Here is a 21,849-nt window from a genome sequence, read left to right as displayed (position 1 = left end):
TGCTGACCCGCAGGGCGCGGGTTCAAATCCCGGCTGCGGCGGCTACATTTCCGATGTAGGCGGAAATGTTGTAGGCCCGTGTGCTCAGATTCGGGTGCACGTTGAAGAACTCCAGGTAGTCAAAATTTCTGGAGTCCTCCACTACGGCGTCTCTCGTAATGGTGGTTTTGGGACGTTAAACCCCACACACGCGCGCACACACACGCATTCGAAGAACGAAAGAGACAGAAGGGCTGAAGGTTTCGAGGCGCGAGTGGCGTACTTTCGTTCCCCGTGCCATCCCTCTCGGCTTAGCTTCCAGTGAAGAAAGAATGCGAGCCCCGCCGCGGTGGTCTAGTGGCTAAGGTACTCGGCTGCTGACCCGCAGGGCGCGGGCTCAAATCCCGGCTGCGGCGGCTGCATTTCCGATGGAGGCGGAAATGTTGTAGGCCCATGTGCTCAGATTCGGGTGCACGTTGAAGAACTCCAGGTAGTCGAAATTTCTGGAGTCCTCCACTACGGCGTCTCTCGTAATGGTGGTTTTGGGACGTTAAACCCCACACACGCGCGCACACACACGCATTCGAAGAACGAAAGAGACAGAAGGGCTGAAGGTTTCGAGGCGCGAGTGGCGTACTTTCGTTCCCCGTGCCATCCCTCTCGGCTTAGCTTCCAGCGAAGAAAGAATGCGAGCCCCGCCGCGGTGGTCTAGTGGCTGAGGTACTCGGCTGCTGACCCGCAGGGCGCGGGTTCAAATCCCGGCTGCGGCGGCTGCATTTCCGATGGAGGCGGAAATGTTGTAGGCCCATGTGCTCAGATTCGGGTGCACGTTGAAGAACTCCAGGTAGTCGAAATTTCTGGAGTCCTCCACTACGGCGTCTCTCGTAATGGTGGTTTTGGGACGTTAAACCCCACACACGCGCGCACACACACGCATTCGAAGAACGAAAGAGACAGAAGGGCTGAAGGTTTCGAGGCGCGAGTGGCGTACTTTCGTTCCCCGTGCCATCCCTCTCGGCTTAGCTTCCAGCGAAGAAAGAATGCGAGCCCCGCCGCGGTGGTCTAGTGGCTAAGGTACTCGGCTGCTGACCCGCAGGGCGCGGGTTCAAATCCCGGCTGCGGCGGCTACATTTCCGATGTAGGCGGAAATGTTGTAGGCCCGTGTGCTCAGATTCGGGTGCACGTTGAAGAACTCCAGGTAGTCGAAATTTCTGGAGTCCTCCACTACGGCGTCTCTCGTAATGGTGGTTTTGGGACGTTAAACCCCACACACGCGCGCACACACACGCATTCGAAGAACGAAAGAGACAGAAGGGCTGAAGGTTTCGAGGCGCGAGTGGCGTACTTTCGTTCCCCGTGCCATCCCTCTCGGCTTAGCTTCCAGCGAAGAAAGAATGCGAGCCCCGCCGCGGTGGTCTAGTGGCTAAGGTACTCGGCTGCTGACCCGCAGGGCGCGGGTTCAAATCCCGGCTGCGGCGGCTACATTTCCGATGTAGGCGGAAATGTTGTAGGCCCGTGTGCTCAGATTCGGGTGCACGTTGAAGAACTCCAGGTAGTCAAAATTTCTGGAGTCCTCCACTACGGCGTCTCTCGTAATGGTGGTTTTGGGACGTTAAACCCCACACACGCGCGCACACACACGCATTCGAAGAACGAAAGAGACAGAAGGGCTGAAGGTTTCGAGGCGCGAGTGGCGTACTTTCGTTCCCCGTGCCATCCCTCTCGGCTTAGCTTCCAGTGAAGAAAGAATGCGAGCCCCGCCGCGGTGGTCTAGTGGCTAAGGTACTCGGCTGCTGACCCGCAGGGCGCGGGCTCAAATCCCGGCTGCGGCGGCTGCATTTCCGATGGAGGCGGAAATGTTGTAGGCCCATGTGCTCAGATTCGGGTGCACGTTGAAGAACTCCAGGTAGTCGAAATTTCTGGAGTCCTCCACTACGGCGTCTCTCGTAATGGTGGTTTTGGGACGTTAAACCCCACACACGCGCGCACACACACGCATTCGAAGAACGAAAGAGACAGAAGGGCTGAAGGTTTCGAGGCGCGAGTGGCGTACTTTCGTTCCCCGTGCCATCCCTCTCGGCTTAGCTTCCAGCGAAGAAAGAATGCGAGCCCCGCCGCGGTGGTCTAGTGGCTGAGGTACTCGGCTGCTGACCCGCAGGGCGCGGGTTCAAATCCCGGCTGCGGCGGCTGCATTTCCGATGGAGGCGGAAATGTTGTAGGCCCATGTGCTCAGATTCGGGTGCACGTTGAAGAACTCCAGGTAGTCGAAATTTCTGGAGTCCTCCACTACGGCGTCTCTCGTAATGGTGGTTTTGGGACGTTAAACCCCACACACGCGCGCACACACACGCATTCGAAGAACGAAAGAGACAGAAGGGCTGAAGGTTTCGAGGCGCGAGTGGCGTACTTTCGTTCCCCGTGCCATCCCTCTCGGCTTAGCTTCCAGCGAAGAAAGAATGCGAGCCCCGCCGCGGTGGTCTAGTGGCTAAGGTACTCGGCTGCTGACCCGCAGGGCGCGGGTTCAAATCCCGGCTGCGGCGGCTACATTTCCGATGTAGGCGGAAATGTTGTAGGCCCGTGTGCTCAGATTCGGGTGCACGTTGAAGAACTCCAGGTAGTCGAAATTTCTGGAGTCCTCCACTACGGCGTCTCTCGTAATGGTGGTTTTGGGACGTTAAACCCCACACACGCGCGCACACACACGCATTCGAAGAACGAAAGAGACAGAAGGGCTGAAGGTTTCGAGGCGCGAGTGGCGTACTTTCGTTCCCCGTGCCATCCCTCTCGGCTTAGCTTCCAGCGAAGAAAGAATGCGAGCCCCGCCGCGGTGGTCTAGTGGCTAAGGTACTCGGCTGCTGACCCGCAGGGCGCGGGTTCAAATCCCGGCTGCGGCGGCTGCATTTCCGATGGAGGCGGAAATGTTGTAGGCCCATGTGCTCAGATTCGGGTGCACGTTGAAGAACTCCAGGTAGTCGAAATTTCTGGAGTCCTCCACTACGGCGTCTCTCGTAATGGTGGTTTTGGGACGTTAAACCCCACACACGCGCGCACACACACGCATTCGAAGAACGAAAGAGACAGAAGGGCTGAAGGTTTCGAGGCGCGAGTGGCGTACTTTCGTTCCCCGTGCCATCCCTCTCGGCTTAGCTTCCAGCGAAGAAAGAATGCGAGCCCCGCCGCGGTGGTCTAGTGGCTAAGGTACTCGGCTGCTGACCCGCAGGGCGCGGGTTCAAATCCAGGCTGCGGCGGCTACATTTCCGATGTAGGCGGAAATGTTGTAGGCCCGTGTGCTCAGATTCGGGTGCACGTTGAAGAACTCCAGGTAGTCGAAATTTCTGGAGTCCTCCACTACGGCGTCTCTCGTAATGGTGGTTTTGGGACGTTAAACCCCACACACGCGCGCACACACACGCATTCGAAGAACGAAAGAGACAGAAGGGCTGAAGGTTTCGAAGCGCGAGTGGCGTACTTTCGTTCCCCGTGCCATCCCTCTCGGCTTAGCTTCCAGCGAAGAAAGAATGCGAGCCCCGCCGCGGTGGTCTAGTGGCTAAGGTACTCGGCTGCTGACCCGCAGGGCGCGGGTTCAAATCCCGGCTGCGGCGGCTGCATTTCCGATGGAGGCGGAAATGTTGTAGGCCCATGTGCTCAGATTCGGGTGCACGTTGAAGAACTCCAGGTAGTCGAAATTTCTGGAGTCCTCCACTACGGCGTCTCTCGTAATGGTGGTTTTGGGACGTTAAACCCCACACACGCGCGCACACACACGCATTCGAAGAACGAAAGAGACAGAAGGGCTGAAGGTTTCGAGGCGCGAGTGGCGTACTTTCGTTCCCCGTGCCATCCCTCTCGGCTTAGCTTCCAGCGAAGAAAGAATGCGAGCCCCGCCGCGGTGGTCTAGTGGCTAAGGTACTCGGCTGCTGACCCGCAGGGCGCGGGTTCAAATCCCGGCTGCGGCGGCTGCATTTCCGATGGAGGCGGAAATGTTGTAGGCCCATGTGCTCAGATTCGGGTGCACGTTGAAGAACTCCAGGTAGTCGAAATTTCTGGAGTCCTCCACTACGGCGTCTCTCGTAATGGTGGTTTTGGGACGTTAAACCCCACACACGCGCGCACACACACGCATTCGAAGAACGAAAGAGACAGAAGGGCTGAAGGTTTCGAGGCGCGAGTGGCGTACTTTCGTTCCCCGTGCCATCCCTCTCGGCTTAGCTTCCAGCGAAGAAAGAATGCGAGCCCCGCCGCGGTGGTCTAGTGGCTAAGGTACTCGGCTGCTGACCCGCAGGGCGCGGGTTCAAATCCAGGCTGCGGCGGCTACATTTCCGATGTAGGCGGAAATGTTGTAGGCCCATGTGCTCAGATTCGGGTGCACGTTGAAGAACTCCAGGTAGTCGAAATTTCTGGAGTCCTCCACTACGGCGTCTCTCGTAATGGTGGTTTTGGGACGTTAAACCCCACACACGCGCGCACACACACGCATTCGAAGAACGAAAGAGACAGAAGGGCTGAAGGTTTCGAGGCGCGAGTGGCGTACTTTCGTTCCCCGTGCCATCCCTCTCGGCTTAGCTTCCAGCGAAGAAAGAATGCGAGCCCCGCCGCGGTGGTCTAGTGGCTAAGGTACTCGGCTGCTGACCCGCAGGGCGCGGGTTCAAATCCTGGCTGCGGCGGCTGCATTTCCGATGGAGGCGGAAATGTTGTAGGCCCATGTGCTCAGATTCGGGTGCACGTTGAAGAACTCCAGGTAGTCGAAATTTCTGGAGTCCTCCACTACGGCGTCTCTCGTAATGGTGGTTTTGGGACGTTAAACCCCACACACGCGCGCACACACACGCATTCGAAGAACGAAAGAGACAGAAGGGCTGAAGGTTTCGAGGCGCGAGTGGCGTACTTTCGTTCCCCGTGCCATCCCTCTCGGCTTAGCTTCCAGCGAAGAAAGAATGCGAGCCCCGCCGCGGTGGTCTAGTGGCTAAGGTACTCGGCTGCTGACCCGCAGGGCGCGGGTTCGAATCCCGGCTGCGGCGGCTGCATTTCCGATGGAGGCGGAAATGTTGTAGGCCCATGTGCTCAGATTTGGGTGCACGTTAAAGAACCCCAGGTGGTCGAAATTTCCGGAGCCCTCCACTACGGCGTCTCTGATAATCATATAGTGGTTTTGGGACGTTAAACCCCACATATCAATCAATCAAGAAAGAATGCGATTGCAGCCTGCGACAAATCTTTGTAACTCCACTCTTACTAGGCATATTTTGAAATATTTTTGCGGTGGTGAATTCGTGAGGCGATCAGCTTCCTTATTGAATGCATTCCACGGCTACTTTGAAAAATGTTTCAGGGCTCCATTGAAGTACGCCTAAACAACGTCGAGGTCAAAGAGGAGAGTTTTTTTTTTTTTCGCCTTCACTCAAGTTCCTTCGGGCGATATGTCCTGCTCGCGTCTTATCTCTTCATAACACACGTGGAATGTCGCCAGCACCGAGTGTTGAGGCAGTCGGAATTTCGCGTTTTTTTGTTTGTTTACACGCTGTTATTTGCCCTTGCGCAGTCGCAAACGCAGAAAATAAAGCGAAATCAGTTTATCGCACATGTCAGTCATACGAGACAAGGCAGGCGGGCATGTGACTGCATGGCCATATATATATATATTGTCACGTACCAAGAGCCGTAGAGAAGGGACAGGAACAGCGGGGCAGAAAGACACGAGCGTGTATCTTCGAAACGAGGCGCTAACCACACTTCTTCTTCGTTCTCCTTGCCCTTTTCGGCTCGCTAGGGCTTGCCGGCTCACAACTCTAGGTGGCATTATTCCCCCTCCCATTAGAGCATCGACCCGATGCTCATACACAAGGGGACAGCAGGGTCGGTAAGGGAAAAAAAAAAGAGAAACGGTAGCTATAGCACACAGGGCATATGCAGGTGCAAAAAAAAATTGTCTGAGGTAGGTCATAAGAGAAAAAAAAAACCATTAACAGAGTTCACAGTTCGTTCGAGACCCAACGGGCAATGTAAAAAAAAACGAAAATGTTTGCTGCCTGGGCATAATAAGACGAGTATCACCGCGTAATATAAGGTTTTAGGCGGACGACATGCACAATCTCTGTTCGTGGTGAGTGGCGCTGTGTCGTTGCCGAGCCTCCGTCTGGAATAACTTCATAGTTGACCTCGTTCAACCGCCGTAATACTTTGTAGGGTCCGAAGTACTTGCTCAGGAGTTTTTCGCTGAGACCTCGCCGTCTAACAGGAGTCCAAACCCACACTTGGTCGCCAGGTTGGTAGGAGACTTGTCGGTGGTGGATATTGTACCTTCGGGCGTCTTCACATTGCTGCGATCTTATGTGCACGCGAGCTAATTGACGTGCTTCCTCTGCACGCTGAATGTAATCGTCGACATCGGGAGCTAGTAGCTCGTGCTGGTCGATGTCACAAGGAATCATAGCGTCTAGCATGGTTTGCACGTCTCTACCGTAAACGAGGCGGAAGGGTGCGAACCTTGTCGTTTCCTGGGTTGCGGTGTTGTACGCAAACGTTACGTATGGCAGGATTTCGTCCCACGTTTTATGCTGCACATCCACGTACATAGAAATCATGTCCGCCAGCGTTTTGTTCAGCCTTTCTGTTAAGCCGTTACTCTGGGGGTGGTATGCGGTTGTCTTGCGGTGGTTCGTGTAACTGAGCTTGAAGATGTCGTCCAACAGTTTTGCCGTAAACGCTGTCCCTCGGTCAGTGATGATGAATGACGGGGCACCATGACGAAGCACAATGTGGTGCATGAAAAACTGGGCGACTTCAGATGCTGTACCGCGTGGCAATGGCTTCGTTTCAGCATAACGCGTCAAGTAATCAGTTGCGACGATGATCCACTTGTTTCCGGAGTGAGACATAGGAAACGGTCCAAGAAGGTCCATCCCAACTTGGTCAAACGGCGTACGCGGTGGATCGATGGGTTGTAAGAGGCCTGCAGGCTTCACAGGTGGTGACTTGCGACGCTGACATTCGCGGCATCCTTTCACGTAGCGTTTGACACAAGCTGCGAGTTTTGGCCAGAAATATAGCTTTCGAACCCGGTCGAGTGTCCGTGAGTATCCCAGGTGGCCGGATGTCGGCTCATCGTGGCAGGCTAATAGGATGTCATCACGAAGGTCATGAGGGACGACTAAAAGATAAGATCTGCTGCCAACACCAGTGTTTTTCTTGTATAATATGTCGTGTCGTAAGCAAAATGACGGCAACGTACGTGAAAGGGGACGAGGAACAGACGCGGTGCTGCCTTCTAAATGATCGATGATGGGTCTTAACTCGGGGTCCGCTCGTTGCTTACTGAGGAGGTCCGCCCCACTGAGAGTCCCCAGGAAGGTGCTGTCGTCTTCTACAGCTGTATGGTCGGACTCCAGAGGTGCTCGTGATAGCGTGTCGGCGTCTTCATGCTTTCTACCCGACTTGTATACAATGGTGATATCGAACTCCTGAAGTCGCAGACTCCATCGTGCTAATCGCCCAGAGGGGTCTCGGAGGTTAGCCAACCAACATAAAGCGTGGTGATCACTCACAACTTTGAATGGGCGCCCATATAGATAAGGCCTGAACTTTGTAATCGCCCATATTACCGCGAGACATTCCTTCTCTGACGTTGAATAGTTGGTTTCGGCACGTGATAGAGTGCGGCTCGCGTAGGCAATCACACGTTCAATCCCATCTTGTGTTTGCAGCAGGATAGCTCCGAGACCAATGTTGCTTGCGTCAGTGCGCACCTCTGTGTCAGCGTCCTCATCGAAATGACCGAGTAAAGGAGGGGAACACAATCGATGTTGCAGTTCCGCAAAGGCAGTCGCTTGTTCGTCAGTCCACTGAAATGGGGTGTCGTCACGCGTAAGTCTGATGAGAGGCTCCGCAACCTTAGAGAAGTTTTCAATAAAACGGCGATAGTAGGCGCAGAGCCCCAGAAATCGCCGAAGACTTTTTTTGTCTGTCGGAGCTGGAAAAGAGGCCACAGCGGCAGTCTTCTCGGGATCGGGCCGAACGCCTGCAGCGCTCACAACGTGACCGAGGAACTTCAGTTCATTGTAGCCGAAATGGCACTTCTCTGGCTTGAGGGTAAGGTCAGCGGATCGTATGGCTTCAAAAACACTCCGAAGGCGATGAAGGTGCTCGTCAAACGTTTTTGAAAAGACAACGACATCATCTAGATAGACGAGGCAACTTTTCCACTTGAGGTCAGCGAGAACGGTATCCATCATTCGTTGGAATGTGGCCGGAGCGGAACAGAGGCCGAATGGGAGCACTCGGAACTCATACAGGCCGTCAGGTGTTACAAAAGCCGTTTTTTCGCGGTCACGTTCATCGACTTCAATTTGCCAATAACCACTTTTGAGGTCGATTGAGGAAAAGTACTTTGCTCGCCTCAGCCTGTCAAGAGAATCGTCCACTCGAGGCAACGGGTACACGTCTTTCTTTGTGACGTTATTCAGCTTCCTATAATCGACACAAAAGCGAAGTGTACCATCCTTCTTCTTTACAAGGACCACTGGCGATGACCAAGGGCTACTTGATGGCTGTATTACACCGTCTTGAAGCATTTCCTTCACTTGCTTTTGAATCGCGCGTCGTTCGGTTGGTGAAACGCGGTAAGGCTGTTGCCGTATAGGGTGCGCATCGCCGTAGGTGATAATACGGTGTTTGGTAATCGATGTTTGGCGGATTCTCGATGAACGTGCAAAACAGGCGTGGAATTCTATCAACAGGTCGTTAAGCCTTCGTTTGTTTTCGTCAGAAAGCGCTGGATTTATGTCGACGCCCCGGAGAGGTGCTTCGGTATTATCGGTTGCCTCGGAAGCAAAACACTCAGTCACATTAGTTACTGGGTAGGCATAGGCGATGACAGTACCAGGGAAAAGGTGTCGGCGCTCGTAGCTGAAGTTCGTAACAAGTACCTCGCAATGGCCATCGTGAAGGTCTACTAGGCTTCGTGCTACGCAGACACTTTGGGAAAAGAGCAGGGATCGATTGCTCTCCGCCACCATTTCACCGTGTGCTGATTTGTTACCAGCCACTTGAACCATAACACTTGAGCGCGGTGGTATCGTCACAGCATCGTCAATTACCCGCAGACATACTCGATCGTGGTCGGGATTATGCTCTGGTGTGGCGCTTTTTGTTGAGAACGTGACGAGGCGTTGTCGAGGAGAACGAAGAGGTAGGGGGCTGCGAGGGCACTGACAGCTTCTGGAGTTCTTCGCGGATGACTGAACGTATGAGCTCTCGGAAAAAATCCATTTGGCCACCGAAAGCTCCAAAGTAGTCCGTAGTTGAAGCATTGACGTGCCGCTCGTATGACGGGGCCCGGTGCCTAAGGGTGCTTTCGATGGTGACAGCTTCCGTGAGAAATTCTGACACAGTCTTGGGTGGACTGCGTACAAGCCCACCGAAAAGTTGCTCTTTCACACCGCGCATGAGGTACCGTACCTTCTTTTCTTCTGGCATGCCGGGGTCAGCTCGGTGGAAGAGGCGCGTCATTTCCTCGACATACATCGCAACCCCTTCATTTGGTAGTTGTATGCGGGACTGCAGATCGCGCTCAGCTCTCTCCCGACGGTCAGGGCTTGCATATGTCGCAAGAAGTCGGCGTTTGAAGTCTTCCCATGATGTAAGAATACCTGCCCGGTTCTCGTACCAGACACGTGCGCCGTCCAAAAGACTGAAATAGACGTGCCGCAGCTTGTCTGCGTCGTCCCACTGGTTGTGCACGGCAACGAACTCGTAATGGACAAGCCAATCTTCCACATCCTCAAGTGCAGTGCCATGAAAAGGATTTGGCATTCGCGGTGTGAGTAATGTGCAATGGAGCGGCGTTGTGCCGTTCGTACCGGTTGGGTTGGTGTCGGCATGGCTGGTCGGAGCTGCCATGTCGTTTGCGAGCAGTCCAAACTCAGGGGATTGCCCTCGGATCCTTCTGCTGGCGCGGTGCACAGGAGTGACCACCGGTACGACGCTTGTGTTCCTGGTATGTGGAGGGGTACGGTGCATAGATTACCCAGCACCTCCACCAGTTTGTCACGTACCAAGAGCCGTAGAGAAGGGACAGGAACAGCGGGGCAGAAAGACACGAGCGTGTATCTTCGAAACGAGGCGCTAACCACACTTCTTCTTCGTTCTCCTTGCCCTTTTCGGCTCGCTAGGGCTTGCCGGCTCACAACTCTAGGTGGCATTATATATATATATATATATATTATGGTAAGAGACAGTATTTCATCCTGACTTCACGTGAGCAAACAGGTGGCGTCACGAATTGTGCCGCAAGGACGGACTTTCTAAGGTTGTCCTTCGCTGACGTTGATCCACTTTAGTGGGCTCCCGTTTTTTTTTCTTTTTTTGCAGGTCGCAAGCAGGCGGACATGACTGGTGAGCGGTTGAAGCAGATGGGCATTCCTTTCACGAGGATTATCCACTCGACGATGTGTCGAGCCACCGAGACGGCCGAAATCATCCACCAACACCTTCCGTCGCTTTCTAAGGAGCCCTGCGAGCTCATCTGCGAGGGGGCGCCAGTGCCACCCGAGCCGCCCTTTCGGTACACTGGTTGGAATCCGAGTGACAGAAATGTAAGCTTTTTTTCTTTTATTATTATAGCACTGTAACGTCGTGGAGTATGCATACAAAAGATGGCGCTGCATCACAGATGGCGCGCCATCTGGTGGAAGGCTGTTGCGATAGGGACTGACAGGACAGACACGGCACTTATATAGTGCAAAATGACTTATGTGACAAGTGTGTGCCCCGCTGTCTCTTCCGAGACTTTATCTCTTGCCTTCTTCTTTCTTCTTTTTTTCTTTTCTTACCGGCTAGGTCACACTATCTGTGACCACCCGATTCAAAGGGAACAGCCACCTATCATCATCATCATCATCATCATCATCATCATCATCATCATCATCATCATCATCATCATCATCCACGTACCAGCCACGTGTAGAAGCATAAATGGAATGGCAGTGCGTGGTATACCATGTCATTCGTTGCCATTCCTCTTTTCAATAAAAAAAAATAAAAAAATAAACATGAGCTTCAAGATCGCATGGTATATAGCTGTAAACGAGAATGATTCGCCGGGATTTGGAAAACACCGAAGGGATTCGAAGTTCCTGGGTGGTGTCCAACATCTTTTAGAAAAAAATTCTTTCCTAAGAAATTCTTTGGTATGAAAAACGGAGCATGTTATACCGCCTTACGATGAACTGCACTTCTCATTTCGTTTCTAAACGAATAGTTGAGTATTAGTTGAAGAATCGTACCGTGTTTCCACGACGTTAGGCTAGGATGTCCTGCAACAGTCGCACTTGTCGCTTCCTCCATTTTAGTCATTTTCTATTAAAGCACTCTTGTCGATAGTATTGACGATTTAGTCGTTTAGAGGTACGTAATATTTATTTATTTATTTATTTTTTATTTATTGTACCACCAAGGCTTTACAGCATTATAGAGAGGAGGGGCGAAAAACAACAACAAATAGAAGATAACATTCCAACTGAGACATCTGTAATACATCAATATAGGAAATAAGTAAAATAAAAATACAAGAAGGCATATTGAACAGAAAAGCCCAGTGTATACATGAGAAATAAGAAACAGATAAGAGGTCACAGCATGAAGTAAGCTTGTAGTGAAGTCAAAGTGATCAATTTAATGACATCGCGGAATGTGTCAGAGTTAGTAATACCGACGAATGATGTGGACAGGTGATTCCAGTCACAAGTTTTCGGAAGAAACGAACCGAAGTACGTCAACGTGTTGCCGCGAGAAATGTACACTTTGAGGTTGTGATCTAAACGAGACAATATAAAAATAGCAGGCTGTATTAAACGCGATTTTAAAATGTGATTGTGATAATATATTTTGCTAAATATATAGAGGCGTGCTAGCTTTCTGCGCCTGGCAAGTGATGTAAGGTTAAGGGCGGCATTCATGGCAGTTACACTGGATGTTCGATGATAATTTGATAAGATGTACCCTTCTGAGCGATTCTGAACAGCCTCTAGCTTAATTTTTCACTATTACCTTAACGGCTATTTTGAAGTTCGAAGTTCATTTTGGAGTTTTGACAATACATAAGACGTGTACTGTCATGGTGCCGCAGCAAAATGCGTTTGTATACGCACATGACCGGGTACCGTAATTTGCAGTTAGTAACGCTTAAAGGGCAAAGTGTTTCAAATTTTGTTACAGAAATACTGCATATGCGATACAGTGCGTGTTTTCGTTTTGTATTTTGTAGGAACTGTGCCTCGTGTAGATAGCATTCGGCGAATATTTTATTCGATATTCTATTCATTTATCTATGCTCGAATACAGTCTCACCTCTACATAAGGTATAGCAGCATAGGGACCATAAATTGGTTCTTTACGTGTGATCTTCGTAACAGTACACCTAATTATGAGATAGTGCTTACCTGTACCCTTGTGTTATTTCAACCCATATGTAGAAATCGGGACATGAAAGAGTGATATTACAACAGAACAAAGCTCGTTTCACAAAACAGACTTGCGTTCATGCTTATTTCAACGAGGATATTATCTTCGTCTGCTGGCTTTTCACAGCACTGCACATTGCATTAAAAAAAATTGGGGTTGCGGATTGTTTTCTACAATTTAGCTTCCGTGTCATGCTGATTTTGGAGTTTTGGGCCTCGCACGAAGAAAATGTTTCAGTTTGGTCAGCTGTCGGGCCAGTTGGTTCGGCATCTTGTATAGGGGAGCGCGCATTTGGTTGGGAAAAGAATACACGACGTAAAGGACGCTCACTTGCAATTGAATTTATTCGAAAAAGCTTCACGCCAGGAAAGCTTAAGCGCTTGCACACTGCAAACAGACACTGACACAAACATATCCAAATAGACGATAAATTCATTCGCAAGTGAGGGCCGCTTCGGTCGTGTGCTCTTTTCCTAACCGAATCCGCGCTCCCCTAAGCAAGAACAAGTTGTGTTTAATTACAAGCGACATCGTGTAGGCTCTCGCTTTTTTGGCTCCTTTCTGAAAATAAGTAATCTCACTAATACGAGCAGCAGCCAACCAAAGTTTGGGTTAAGTTCCGTATATTCGATAATTCGCTATAGCAGTGTTTGTTATAACGAGGTTTAACGGTATACCGCGTAGACTTGAAGTTCGAATGATAAATATTTGCCTCGTGCCTTTGATGGGACACTGCAGCTGAGAGTTGTGTTTCCCTGCTTAGTTTTTCGTAGAGGGCGCCCGCATCGAAGCTGGCTTCCGCAAGTACTTCCACCGGGCTCTTCCCACTCAGAAGGACGACTCGCACGAGATCATCGTGTGCCACACGAACGTGATTCGCTACTGGGTGTGCAGGTATAGTTATGCATCGCCTGACCTGAGTGAACGTATACCTGATTGTGACGTATAGTTTCGGAGTCCGACGTGATCTCGAACCATATAGTCACTGCAAGGCAAGGGTCAGACTTGCAAGTCTAAGGAGACGCAGTAAAACCCAAGAAATGAATGGCCAAAAAGCAGCCAAAAGGAAGAACAAATGTTTAAGGGGCTCTGCAAGACGTTTTTGAGTTATAACGCAATTATCTCACTATTATCGCATGCCGCTTCTCGAATCACATACCGCAAAAATTTTCCGAATTCAATGAATATGATCGCAGTTGGAGATTTATATGTCACACGCATGAAACGCTTTCTCTCTCCTCTCGTATCGGCTAGCGTGCTGAAAGCTACACAGGCGCGGGGATCACAACGGGGAAAGCCCATGCGTCCCTCGTAACCTCGAGCACTTTTTAGGGGCGAAGCTCCTTAAAGCGGCACCCGTTCCTCCCTCGTAGTCGTAGTGTGTAACAAGTGTTACATTTTGACCTGCAAGGCGGTGCTAGTGGGAGATTTCCCCTGTGCTTTGTAGAACAATAAAAAGTTCGCGGCGTGCGCGTTAACTAAAAGCCGAATGCTCCTGTGTCTTATTCCCCATTAGCAGCAATTGGCATGTTCCAGTAGGAAACGTTAGTAGAAGTGTTAAAAGCCGACTTCTGCTGTCTCTCATTCCCAGTAGCAGCCATTGTTTACCTCCAAGGTAGTGCTTGGTGAGATTTCTCCTGTGCGTGATTAAACAATAAAATTTTTTGTTCAAAACGCCGTTGATTGGTGAAATAAACCAACGAAAGACGCCAGATGTTTTCTAAAAGCAAAACGAAAAAGACGCCAGATGTTTCTAAAGCAAAACAAAAAGAAGACGCCAGCTGCTTAACGAAAGACGCCAGGTGTTTTGGATTGGATTGGATAAACTTTTATTTGGTCCTCCAAAACACAGATCACTGTGTTGCGGGCAGCTCCCACGTGGGGACTGAGATGCCAAGCTCCTCAGCCGCCTCGCGGGCTTGGTGGACAGCCCAGAGCTGATCTGCCAAGGACGAGCTGCGGATTGCCGCCTCCCATCTGGCAGAGGTGATGTTCGATAAATGAGCGAATTTGGTGCACTGCCAGAGCATGTGTTCTAATGAAGCTATTTCCCCACAATGTGGACAAAGATTACTTGGGTATAGGTCAGGGTACATGATGTGTAACATTTTCAAAGTAGGGTACATCCGCGTTTGCGAAAGCCTTAATGTAAGTGCTTGGGGCCGGGTTAGATTTTTGTGAGGTGGAGGGAAAATTTTTCTAGACAGGTAGAAATGTTTAGTGAGCTCGTTATATGTTGTAAGAATTTCCCGGTTATCCCCTTCACCGGTAGAACGCATCCCCGGGGAGGCGCGGTTGGAGAGTTCTTGCGCCGCCTCGTGTGCTGCTTCATTGAGATTGGGAGGGGAATCGTTGATTTGCCCAAGGTGAGCTGGGAACCAACTCAGAAGATGATGCGTTATGTTCTTGCCTTGCAGTATTCTCAGCGTTTGTTCAGAGACCACCCCCTTGGCGAACGCCCGTAGTGCTGCCATGGAATCACTGTAGACGACTTCAATGTTATCCATCTTGAGTGCTAAGGCGATGGCCACCTGTTCCGCAATGATTGGGTCTTTCGTCCTGACCGTCGCTGAGTTGACGACATGGCCAGCCCCATCGACCACCACTGCCACAAACGCTTTCCCTTTGGCGTAGGAAGCCGCGTCAACAAATACGACCCCTCGTTCCTCGTTTGAGACTTGACGAAGTATAGTCCTGGCCCTCGCTACTCTTCTTCCGACGTTGTGTTCTGGATGCATGTTTCTTGGTATAGGAGACACCGTGATATTCTCCCTGATGTTGTCGGGGATATCATTGTAATTGCGTCTGATTGCCATTGGGTGTTGGCCCAGCTCCTGCAGGATCATTCTCTCCGACCTTGTTGTAGATAACCTTGCAAACTGTGCTCTCTCTTGGGCTTCTGCTATTTCTTCGAGCGTGTTGTGAATGCCAAGCTCAAGCAGACGCTCGGTGCTGGTATGTATGGGTAGGCCCAGGACCTTCTTGATAACTTTCCTGAGGAGCACATTTAGTGTCTCGGACTCTGCTCTTGACCAGTTGTGCATTGCTGCCTCGTACGTGAAGTGACTTAGAACAAACGCATGCATCAACCTGATGAGGTTGTCTTCCTTGATCCCATTTCTTTTGTTGGCCACTCTGCGTATGAGGTGCACCGCACTGTCTGTTTTCCAAGTTAACTTGGCTATAGATTTGCTGTTGGCGCCGGTAGACTCTATCAGCATGCCCAGGACTTTGATGGAGTCGACCCTCTAGATGGCATCCCCTTGATTTCTACGGAGGTGGATGTCTATCTGGTTTAACGGCTTCCATCGCCTGGGCTTCGGTCCCCGGCGTGCAGTCCGATACAGCAAAAGTTCTGACTTACTCGAGGAGCACTTGAGCCCGGAAGGACGAAGGTACTCTTCTACGGTGTCAATCGCCTCTTGCAGAGCGCTCTCAATCTGCCCCTCGCTTCCACCTGTGCACCAGATGGTAATGTCATCTGCGTAGATGCTGTGCTTCAATCTTTCAATGCTCGATAATTTCTTTGACAGTCCAATCATGGCAATGTTGAACAGCATTGGCGAAATCACTGCCCCTTGCGGCGTGCCCCTTGCTTCTAGTTCGATTGCTGCTGTCTCGATATCTGCAATCTTCATCACGGCTTTCCGATCTGTAAGAAAGGACCATACGTAGTCATAGAAGGCTTCCCCCGACCAAGCTTGGAAATTGCTTCGAGTATGAATGAGTGGTGGATGTTGTCAAACGCTTTTTCTAGATCTAGGCACAGAATGGCTCTCACGTCTCTGGTTTCATTGTCGATGACCTGGTGTTTGATAAGCTTCAATGCATCTTGTGTGGATAGCCCTGCCCTGAATCCAACCATATTGTGTGTATATATGTCGTTATCTTCCAAGTACTTGTTTATCCTGTGCAGTATGGCATGTTCTGCAACCTTGCCGATACATGATGTCAAGGATATTGGCTTCAAGTTGTCCAAGTTAGGGGGCTTTCCTGGCTTAGGAATAAGGATCGTGCTGGCCAGCTTCCACTGCTCTGGCACCCTGCCTTCTTTCCATGCTGCATTGATCATATCCTTCAGGGTTTCAATTGAATCGTCATCAAGGTTACGAAGTGCCTTGTTTGATATACCGTCCGGGCCAGGGGCCGACCTGCCGTTGAGATCATGCAAGGCTCTTCTGATCTCCTCGATGTTAAAGTCGCCCTCAAGACCTGAATTGGGCCTGCCCTGGTACTGTCTACTTGGTGGTGCCAATCCTCTATTGATTGGGAGGTACTTATGCACGAGCCGCTGCACAACTTGCTGTTCTGTAGTGCGCCCTATCTCTTTATGCAAAATTCGAGCGATAACATGCTTTTGATCTGTTTTGGTGGTGTTTTCGTTGAGGAGATGCTTTAACATATTCCATGTCTTGCCATTGCGCATCTGACCATCGACGGAGTTGCAGATTTCGTCCCATTTCTGCCTGGATAGTGCGTGACAATGTTCCTCGACTGATCTGTTTACCTCAGCTATCTTCTTCCTCAGTCTTCGGTTCAGGCGCTGACCCTTCCAACGGTTCAGTAGTGCTTGCTTTGCCTCAAGAAGATGAGCGAGCCGGCTATCCATTCTTTCAACCGGAAAATCTGTGGTAATGGTGGAAGAGACGGATTTGATGTCATCTTTAATCTGTTTGACCCACTGCTCCAAGCCTTGTCTGTGGCTATCTTGTTCCCTTTCCATCCTTATCTTCCTGAACTTATCCCAGTCTGTGAAGTGAAATTCTCTCTGCTTTTTACGCTCCACAGAGAAGGTAGTGGCAAGAATACAGTGGTCACTCCCTAGGTCTACAGCAAGGTTCATCCACTGGGGCTTCTTGATGTTCCTTACAAATGTAAGGTCCGGGGTAGAATCCCTGCAGCAAGATGTACCAAGCCTTGTTGGTATGCTGGGGTCTGTGATTAGGGTGAGGTCAAGTTCACTGGCACTTTGCCAAAGTCGATTTCCTTTCCCAGTGTTGTACTTGTAACCCCATGTATGATGAGGGGCGTTGAAATCACCTGCTATGACGAGTGGACATTCCCCGGCGATATTAACAGCTTTCTTTAGAACCGTCTTGAACCCTTGCTTTTGTTCCTTTGGACTGCTGTATATATATTAAGAATGAAAATGCTCTGACGTTTGCTGGTACCTGGCACGATCTCTACCATAGCGTGTTCCAACCGGCCTGCTTCTATCTTGAGGTCGTGGGTTACGTGCGTTAGTTTGTTGCATACGAAGGTGCAAACTCCCCTCCCTTCAGTATCCCCTATTACAGGCCGGAATCCAGGCAACGTTGCTTGTGGTGAAAGGGTCTCTTGTAATAATATAATATGAGGCTTTTCTTGGCTGCTCCTGATATACTGCTGTAGGGTTGCCTTCTTTTTAAGGTAACCTCTACAGTTCCATTGCCAGATACGAAATGCTTCACGTAGCGCTTCCATCATGGTTATTACATGGGCGGCCAGAGCCTGATGCTGCACCTGTCGACAGGTTTGGTACCACTAGTATTGGTGGCCGAAGGGGTGAGTTTGGTGCATGAGGAGGCCTTGCTGTGTTGTGCAGATATGCTTCGACCTTTGTAATGCGCAAAGTCATATGCTCTTCCAGTGCCGCCACGCTTGATTGTAGCCTACCCATCTGCTCGCTAAGATTAGCTACTACTTTGCTGAGCGTGTCAAAGACCTCTTTCATATCTGACATGGTCGTTTGGTTGGCTTCCACGTGTTCTGCCATGACTGCCCTCTTTTTTGTGGTTCTCGAGTCCCCCACGTTTTCAGCCACAGGGACATCAACTGGCTGAGGCATTGGCTGTGAAGACTGCGCGCTGGTTAGCTTAGTGAGAAGAATTTTTATTTCCTTCAACTCAGCTGATAGCCTCTCATTCTATTTTGTAAGTCTCGCGTTTTCTTGCTCTAGCTGTGCAATTCTGTCATGCTCTGGCAGCTTACCTGTCATCACGTCTGCCGCGCCGTTGCGCACTCGCTCAGCCCAGCTGCCTTTCGATGTAACCGCAGGCGCCCTCCCCGGGTGTGAAGCCGTGATCTCGAACTGAACGCCAGGCAGCTGGCCATTCGGGTGCCGGCCAGGCTGATCCCTACCCTGATGGTGACCTTGAGAACTCGAGCGCCCCCGTGATTGGGAGCGGGCCTTGCGTCTAGAACCTCTTCTGGAACGCGACCTCCCCCTGGAGTGGGGCCGCCTTTCCTGTTCTTGTGTAGTCTGGATGCTCTGGGTCCCGTAGGCTGGAGTAAGCTGCTTGTCGTTGATGTCTGGACTCGATGTGATTGATGCATCCCGGGCTTCTGCGGCTGCTCGCGATCTTTCCCAACGTCTGCGTCTGACGACGTATGGCACTAAGAACCTGTTCTTGCACTCCTTGTCTGCCGTGGGATGGTGACCGTCGCACAGCCTGCATCTTGGATTGCACTGGTGCAGGCTATCTGGGTTCTTGATCTCGCAGCCTCTGCAGATGGTTTCAGCTGGGTTCGGACAGACGTCAGACTGATGTCCCAGCTTTCCACAGACGTAACAAATATCGATGTTCTTGCGGTAAAGGGAGCACTGCAAAAGTGAAGGTCCATATCTCACGAATCTGGGCACCTTGTGTCCTTCGAACGCTATGATGATTGTCCCGGTGTCCTTGATTCTCTTGGCCTGCAGCGCGAGCGGGTTGTTCGCGTTCACAATCTTTCGGGTCAAAATGTCCTGAGTATCGCTTACGGGGATCCCGCGAATCACTCCTTTACAAGTATCGTGGGGTGCCGTGGCGTACGCGCTAACCTCGAAAACTTTGCCTCCAATGTCGATTTGCTTGACCTTGAGGTATCTTGAAGTTCTGTCTTGGTCCGGAGTGCTTGCCACCATAATGTTCTGCTGCAAGTTGGAACAGATGATGTCCTGCATAGCCTCCTCCTCTTTGATGCCGGCCGCCAGTACTATCGCGTCTGCCACGGCTCCAGTGCCAATTATCGAGATATTTAATCCTCCACGTGGTCGTAGCACAATTTTGCTGAAGTCCTTGGGTAGTGGCGGCATGCGTCCAGCTCGCACGATTGTATGCTTGGTATCATACCTACTACGACTGGCTCGAGCGTCTCCCGCAACGCCAGCCTTGGTCGAACCCTTCGCAGCAGGAACGCTAACCGCGGCTTGCTTATTCCTTGAGCGTCTCGTTTCGGCTTCCTTCCAACCCATGTCTTCCGTGCAATCCTCTGGAGAGATGTTCTCTCCATCTACTTGGTATTCCAATCTCAGTTGCAGGTCCTGGAACGCGCAGAGCGTTGAGTCACGTTGGCGCCGGGTCGGCGCATCGGCGACAATCGCCTGCTTGGTTAGGCTTAAATCCCCCGGTGGCGTTGCCGTGTAAAAATGTCCCAAAAACGGTTTAAAAGTCCACTCACCAGCACAAAGGTGGTATCTGCTGATTTCTTGAGAACTTAGGCACACGATGGGACTGAAAACTCGGCGACAAATTCGTGAATACCACAGGAAAACATTCTTGAAAGCAGGAGCCGATCTTCGCGCGTCCGCACTGGTCGGCACCTAGAGCGTCTCTCGCCAGAGAGTAAAACTTTATTGAAGGGGAAAGGGAGAGGGGCGTTTTAGAGCCTTTATGGTTGGGGCCCTACGTCCAGGGCTCCACTGGCCTTAGCCGCCCGCCGGACTTGATCCAGTAGTGCGAGCTGCACTCCTGGGTCCGAGCTAGCGAGGTGTGCCTCCCACTGCTCCATACTAGGTGTTAAAGGTTCGCCGAGAAAATTGGTTATGTCGCTTGGTTTACGATCGCACCCCCACGATATGTGGTAGAGAGTCGGTCTTCCGCCGCACCACGGACATACAGCCGGGTAAAGAGTTGGATGTATCGCGTGTAACTTCAGTAGGTGCGGAAATACATCCGTTTGAATTTTTCTAAGGTCAGTGGCCTCTTCCCCATTAAGGGATCTGTGAGGTGTTCCACATTTTTGACGCGTGAAGCGCTGGTGAGCTAGAATCTCCCTAGGTAAAATTGGCATGGTCAATGAAAGAGATGGATTCTCCGCTCGGTTACAAAACGCACGAGCTAGAGCGTCCGCCCTTTCATTGCCTTCGAGACCTGCGTGTCCCGGGCACCAGATCAAGCGATGGTGGTGAGTGAGTTTGGATCCTAGCAGCCTCAGCCCCATTGCTGGAAGGCGGCCCCTTAAAAAGAGCCGGCAGGCTTCCTGGGAGTCGGATAAAATAACTGATGGCTCCCCTCTACGCTCCTGAAACCTTAAGGCTAAGGCTATGGCCATCGTCTCCGCCTTTGTAGCCGAGGTCGTGCGTACGGAGGCACTCGTTAGCAGCGTCATGTTGTTGTCGACAACAGTAATTATGTGTCTCTGCCAATCGAAACTGGCCGCATCGACGTACGCGACATTTGAAGCTGAGCCGAATTGCTTTCGAAGCCAGTTTACCCTCGCAGTACGTCGCTCAGCGTGAAAGTCGTGATGCATATTTTTGGGCACCGGTGCGATTGAGATTCGCCTGCGGACCTCTTGGGCTACGTCGACCAGCTCCTCATCAATGTGCTGTGGGTGGGGCGAAATTCCTATTCTAGTGAGTATCGCCCTGCCTGCTGAAGTTTCACTTAGACGATTCCTCTGAGACATGAGGACTGCGGCACTGAGCTCAGCATAAGTGTTATGTATACCGAGAGCTAGGAGCCGCTCGGTCGGTGTGCTGGTGGGTAGACCAAGTGCTGCCTTAAAAGCGCTTCTAATGAGCACATCCACCTGGCTCTCCTCACTTCTGTCGAGTGAGTGGTACGGTAGGCCATACGTCACTCTGCTCAAAACTAAGGCCTGGACAAGCCGGAGAGTATCCTTTTCTTTCATGCCTTTTTTATGATAAGTGATGCGACGGATCATTCTAGCTATCTGTTTAACCGTAGTCTTTAAGGTGGTTATCGTGTGACTGGCTTTGCCATTGCTTTGGACCCAGAAGCCAAGTATACGGGCCTGAGTAACCTCGGCTATGGCATGGCCGTCTACCTGTAAGTTTATGTCACCGTTACTTTTGTAATACTTACTGTGTATTCTTATGAGTTCAGATTTTTCAGGCGCACAGCTCAGCCCACTTTTTCTTGCGAACTCTGCCACAGCTGTCGCAGCAGCCTGGAGGGTCTGCTCTTTCAGCGCCAGTGAACCCTTCGTAGCCCAGAGTGTGATGTCGTCCGCATACAATGTATATCCAAGGTGCGGGATTGCTTCGAGCTCGTGAGCAAGTCTGCGCATAGCTATGTTAAAGAGCAAGGGGGAGATGACTGCCCCTTGCGGTGTGCCTTTATTTGGCATCGAGAACGGCACCGACCTCGTGTCGCCTATCCCAATAGTTGCCGTCCGCCCAGAGAGGAAGGATTTAATGTAGTTAAA

General features: G+C 51.1%; 1 protein-coding gene across 1 annotated transcript in view; it reads left to right on the top strand.

Annotated features, from left to right (window-relative positions):
* Positions 1-21,849, top strand: part of LOC142761636 (serine/threonine-protein phosphatase PGAM5, mitochondrial-like) — a 34,582-nt gene that overhangs the window by 9,128 nt on the left and 3,605 nt on the right. Inside the window, exons 3-4 of the mRNA XM_075889098.1 lie at positions 10,345-10,568; positions 13,199-13,329. Of these exons, the coding sequence (XP_075745213.1) occupies positions 10,345-10,568; positions 13,199-13,329 (355 nt within the window). The remainder of the gene's footprint in view (positions 1-10,344; positions 10,569-13,198; positions 13,330-21,849) is intronic.

The sequence above is a fragment of the Rhipicephalus microplus genome, chromosome 3 (assembly GCF_043290135.1).
Source record: "Rhipicephalus microplus isolate Deutch F79 chromosome 3, USDA_Rmic, whole genome shotgun sequence".
In the NCBI taxonomy this organism is placed as follows: Eukaryota; Metazoa; Arthropoda; class Arachnida; order Ixodida; family Ixodidae; genus Rhipicephalus; species Rhipicephalus microplus.
The sequence above is the reverse complement of the archived record's forward strand: the minus strand, read 5'-3'. Positions and strand labels throughout refer to the sequence as shown.